Source organism: Lygodium microphyllum, chromosome 14 (genome assembly GCF_053477565.2).
Source record: "Lygodium microphyllum isolate KBCC chromosome 14, Lygodium_microphyllum_v1.1.10, whole genome shotgun sequence".
Taxonomy (NCBI): Eukaryota; Viridiplantae; Streptophyta; class Polypodiopsida; order Schizaeales; family Lygodiaceae; genus Lygodium; species Lygodium microphyllum.
The window spans coordinates 117059357-117064330 of record NC_141148.1 but is presented as its reverse complement, the minus strand read 5'-3'; the positions used below and the strand labels follow the sequence as shown (position 1 = coordinate 117064330).

At 41.3% G+C, this 4974-nt stretch overlaps 1 protein-coding gene across 1 annotated transcript; it reads right to left on the bottom strand.

Moving 5' to 3' along the window:
* Nucleotides 1-1860: 1860 nt before the first annotated feature.
* LOC148026023 (uncharacterized) lies at nucleotides 1861-3208 on the bottom strand. The gene is made up of 3 exons (XM_087692182.1): nucleotides 3132-3208; nucleotides 2940-3018; nucleotides 1861-2872 (listed from the first exon to the last, which is right to left on the bottom strand). The coding sequence occupies exons 1-3, from the start codon at nucleotides 3195-3197 to the stop codon at nucleotides 2298-2300; spliced, it is 720 nt and encodes a 239-aa protein (XP_087548308.1). The 5' UTR covers nucleotides 3198-3208; the 3' UTR covers nucleotides 1861-2297.
* Nucleotides 3209-4974: the final 1766 nt, after the last annotated feature.

Sequence of the window (4974 nt, the reverse complement as noted above, 5' to 3'; positions counted from 1 at the left end):
GGACATGTGGTCAATCCTTCCTTTAAATGTCACGATCTACCCATGTACATTTAATTATCCTCCCCTCTTTCTTATTACAAACTATACTTCATATGTGCATTTGCACTACCTTTGAGTATGTTTTGTAGTCCTTATGAGCACATTATGCACTATGATTTCCAATGGACAAACTTAAACATTAATGTAGATTTTGAGAACTTTAGAGACAACATTATATGTAAAGTTTACTCAATCTACAATAGGAAGAGCACAAACATTCATCATTTGCATAGGTATTTATTACAACTTTTATTGAGAATACATAGAATTTCTTTGAAGTTCTAATTATAAAACTAGAAATGCATGGAATTTTTGGGCTTTTGGTCTTAGGGGGGGAGGGGGGCATAGAGAGAGAGAGAGAGAGAGAGAGAGAGAGAGAGAGAGAGAGAGAGAGAGAGAGAGAGAGAGATCCTTTAAGCTTCAATGCAAAGCATTGAGAAAACATTGGCACTTTGTGCCAAGAGAAATGTGTCAACCAATAGTAACAATGGTGCTTGAAAGTTTGGCACGAAGTGCCAAAGTTGGCACGTAGTGCAAGCCCTGACACAAAACACTGGGAGGAAACTAGGCGCAAAGTGCCTAGTCATATCTATACCCTCAAGATATCCAGGTCTAAATACCTTGAGGGTACATGTTTACATCATACTGTCTTTGAGAGACATATCTTACATCTCGACTTGCACCCCTTGGCATCATAAATACTTAAAGAATTGCTTGCATGGCATTTGCCATTTGCTCATGTCCCTATGGTCCACTTATATCCCCTCAACTTTCAAAGTCCAAACAAAGTTGTTCTAGCCAAAGCTTCTCATGCCCTTTTTTTGTTCAATTCCTTGAAATTTCACACCCTAGTTGGGGTCAACATTATGTTTGAAAAATGTGGATACACCCTTAACATAGACATGATGTTGAAGATCTTTCTTTGCAAAATGATCACCAACAGCTTATATCGAAGAAGGATTAGACTACATAAAAATCCATCGATGGTCAAAGTCTTGCAGTACACCACAAAGAATAATGTATGATAAAGTGTACTTATTGTGCATGCTAACTAGTTGAGAAATAACAAAAAATCTACAACCCAAAGATTATTGCACAGAGGTAATTGAATGCAAATACATAGCATTATATAGTATGAGCAACATTTTTTATAGAGTTAAGATAAAGATGAACATGCAATGTTGCAACATTATCATTCATCATCATTGACCATGCTAAGAGTTACTTCAAATGTTACAACCCAAATAGGAGATGTAAAGAGCATATATTGTCCCATGACATTGCAAGTAGCCAAAAATGACATTTAGTGAATCCTTCTATCGAACTCACATGATATTCTTACATATTTATGAGTAACACCCTCCCACACATCCCTGTTTGCCCCCCCCGCCACATGCACACAAAGCATTCACAAATGCCATTACATCATGTATCCACTTTGCATGTTTTCCAAGTAGTAAATCACATCATAATGGCACATAAGGCCTCTCCATAAAGTTCCATGTTGCCATGTAGATCATGCCTACATGCTAAAATCATCATGCCAAACAAACATTTGAATCCAGGTTGCCATCAATCAAACAATCAATGTTGAATTTTGAAGTTGGTGAAAAAAAGGGTTTTTATTGAGTGACCAAGGGGCACCCACCACAGACCAATGAAATGGCTCTATTCTAGTTTTTCTCATTGCAACCATACAATGAGGGTATATTAAGAATTGTAAATATACGTACGTCCTCAACAAATAGCAATCAAAGTCGTATATAATCTTTTACTTTTTTGAATCAAAGTTAGATTACATGACTTTGTTCTAGTTGCGATGAGCAGTAGCCCAAGCTCAAATGGCTCAAATGTCATGATACTAGGCCATGTTTAAAGCCCTAAAGTGTTAGATAATGGGGCCCCGTTTACTCTTAGACTACCGGTTTTCTCAATCAATCCAAATAAGGTTAAGCTCTCCAAGCATCTGAGTTGGTGAATGCAGACTTGATTATGAAATACCAATTCATTGCTCACGTGAAGGCTTACTTGAAGGGCATGGAAAATTGAATTTTGGGACTGAAATTTTGAAAACTCGAAAACACTTATTACAGCTTTCTGTGTTGGGAAAAATAATGCAATTTATATATTTCTGAACTCACAAGAGAGCGCTCTGGAGACTGGCAGGCACATATGCGGAATATAAAAATTGTGGGCGGTACTGACTCCAAAAAGTCTGCTGGATGAAATCTAGTGTTCAGGAAGGGAGGGCGCTAGACTCAGACTGACAGGACAGGGGGCGACTGCAGGAGCAGAGAAGCTCTGGCTGGGGAGCTCGGAGGCGGATATGGCGGGGGGGGGATAGCTGCTGCTGCAGAGGCCGAGGTCGATCGGTCGATGAAGAAGGAGGTCTCCTCGATGGTGACGCACATGAGGCCGTCGTCGAGGGAGGCAGCGACGCGCGTGCGGAAGCGGGTGCCGTCTCGCTCCGGGTAGAGGCGCTCCTGCACGAGGCTCTGCCCTATCCGCTGAGGGCCCACATCATCATGGGCTGGCGCTGGCGCTGGCGCTGGGGCCGAGGCCGATGCTGGTGCGGCAGCGGCAGCGGCAGCGGCTGGGGCTCCCGCCTGCGGTGCCGGAGCGGAGGCTTGTGCCTCCACCGCCGGTGCCTGTGTGCCCCCGCAGCCCGCCGCTAGCGGCTGCTCACACGGCAGCTCTACCAGCTCTATGCTCACCAGCTTCGATGCCCGCTTGGTTCTCCTCACGCTCTCCAGAATTGCCTCAGCCTCTATCGCCCCTCCCCCCCACACTGTTACCACGCCCTTCTCTTCCTCCAATCGCACGCCTTCCACCCCTGCATTATCATAATTAACCCCACATAATTCGCGTCCGAAATCTCTCTCTCTCTCTCTCTCTCTCACCTTCTTCCTTCCTCAGCTTCCTTTTAATCCGATCCCTGCACCCCTGGCAGCACCCAAGCTCCACCTGCAAAATCACCCTCTGCGCATATACCACATAATTAGTTGCTGCAGTAGCGGTCTATTCAAGCAAAAGCTGACATCTCACCGAGAGAGAGAGAGAGAGAGAGAGAGAGAGAGAGAGAGAGTCCTTACTATCATGGTCTCTCTCCTTCCTAATCCCGCGCATTGCTGATCTTCTCCATGGCGCCCGCTCCCCATCTGCTCCTCCGTTTCGCCTATCTTTTAATGGAGTGCGAGAAACCATCCCATTGGAAAGGAAATAAAGGCATTTTCTGTTTCTTGTTCCACTTTAAAGGGGCGAGCTCAAATTATAGAAGTCACTTCTCTCTCTCTCTCTCTCTCTCTCTCTCCACAAATTGAAAGGGACTTTTAAATATCAAAACTAAAAGTTCCAAAATCGATTAAGTATAGTTTCATGTTAGTCGTCACTATATTTATGTCTCTTAAAAAGAAAGAATCGAGCCTAACACCAAAGCTTGAGAATAATTGAAGCCTAAGTAACATGGGCACTCGAAATGGAAACAAGAAATTGCAAACTCTTTTAAAAAAAGAAAATTTAGCATTGAAAATATAGCAATTGTAGAAATAAATATATTGAAATACAAGGTCCAACGGGATCACACTAGGTTGTCACTTCCATAACCCTAGCAAAATCTCTTTCCCTAAACTTTCCCAATTTATAAGCAATACCCAAAACCATTTTGCTTTGAATTACAAAGAACATTTTGCTTTGAATTACAATTGTTCTTTGATGATCTTAATCACTCTACCACCAAGAGGATAACTTCTAAGCACATACAAAACATTAGGAATGGTAAACACAAAAACACTCTCAATATCAAATGTAAGTGTACCTTTTTCCACACAATCATTGTCAATACTACCTAGCTTTCCACCCATTGTGCAAAAACTTGGAGCATCAACATCACTCTCTCTTATAACTCCACAACATTAGGAAAGTAAAACTCCTTGGAGCACTTTCTGAGATGTCTCTCCTCCACAATGCTCTAATCCTTTATGAAATTACACTCTACAAATAGAATTTTTTGAGCTTCAATGCAAGAAACCACAACTTTAATATCTTCAACCTATACAAAGGAGAGTCAACTCTTGACTTTCATCGATGTAGAAACTATCAATGCTATCTCCACAAACACTCTCATAACAATAGCACCACCTTCTCCGATAAGATAGTTGCCACATACACACACTATCCTTCTCAATCTTTAGCACAAACACCAAATCAAACTTCAAGGTGACAACCAGTAGTAGCTCAAGGCCTCTTTTACTCCGTGAACATCACAGAAGACCTCAATGATCTCACCCACAATGATGGAGGCTTGCTCTTGTGTTACATGCTATTTAAGTCCTCTTCTACTCTTTGTGAACACCACAACAAGGCCTCCATGATCTCACCCACAATGATAGTGTCTTGATTTTGTGTTGCATGCTATTTAAGATAGGATGTGGCCTTTTATCCAAAAAGCACTAGGCCAACATCGTTTTTTGCGTTACCATTCTTGGTAAAAAGCTATGTATGATTTTAATGAAAAAGCCATAAGCTTATACTAATAATATTTTATTAAAAAGCTTAAAAGTTGAGGCTCTTATCCCCTTGTTACATGCATATTAGTCCATAGTGTTTCAATGCCATCCACATAAGATTTTAATACTATACAAGTAAGCCATATAACTTGCATGCCTCAATGGTAGTAATATATTTGGCCTTCATGGTAGATAAGGCTCCACATGTCAAGAGACACATGAAACTACGCCTTTTGTGAATGTAAAACAATTAGATAGTAGACTTCATAGAGTCTACATTTCATGCAAAATTTGCATATGCAATACCAAAGAAAAAATGCATCCTTGCTTCCAAAAAGCATGCTTATAGCTTTTGTGCCATTCAAGTGTCTCATGTATCTCATGATACTCTTCAATACTTCCAATGCTTCTTGCCAAGGTTTGCCATAAA

Coding starts and splice junctions, on each gene's coding strand:
- LOC148026023 (XM_087692182.1), bottom strand. CDS start 3,197: ATGGGGAGCGGGCGCCATGGAGAAGATCAGCAATGCGCGGGATTAGGA. Junction 3,019..3,131: donor GAAGGAGAGAGACCATGATA/GTAAGGACTCTC, acceptor GTATATGCGCAG/AGGGTGATTTTGCAGGTGGA. Junction 2,873..2,939: donor GAAGCTGAGGAAGGAAGAAG/GTGAGAGAGAGA, acceptor ATGATAATGCAG/GGGTGGAAGGCGTGCGATTG.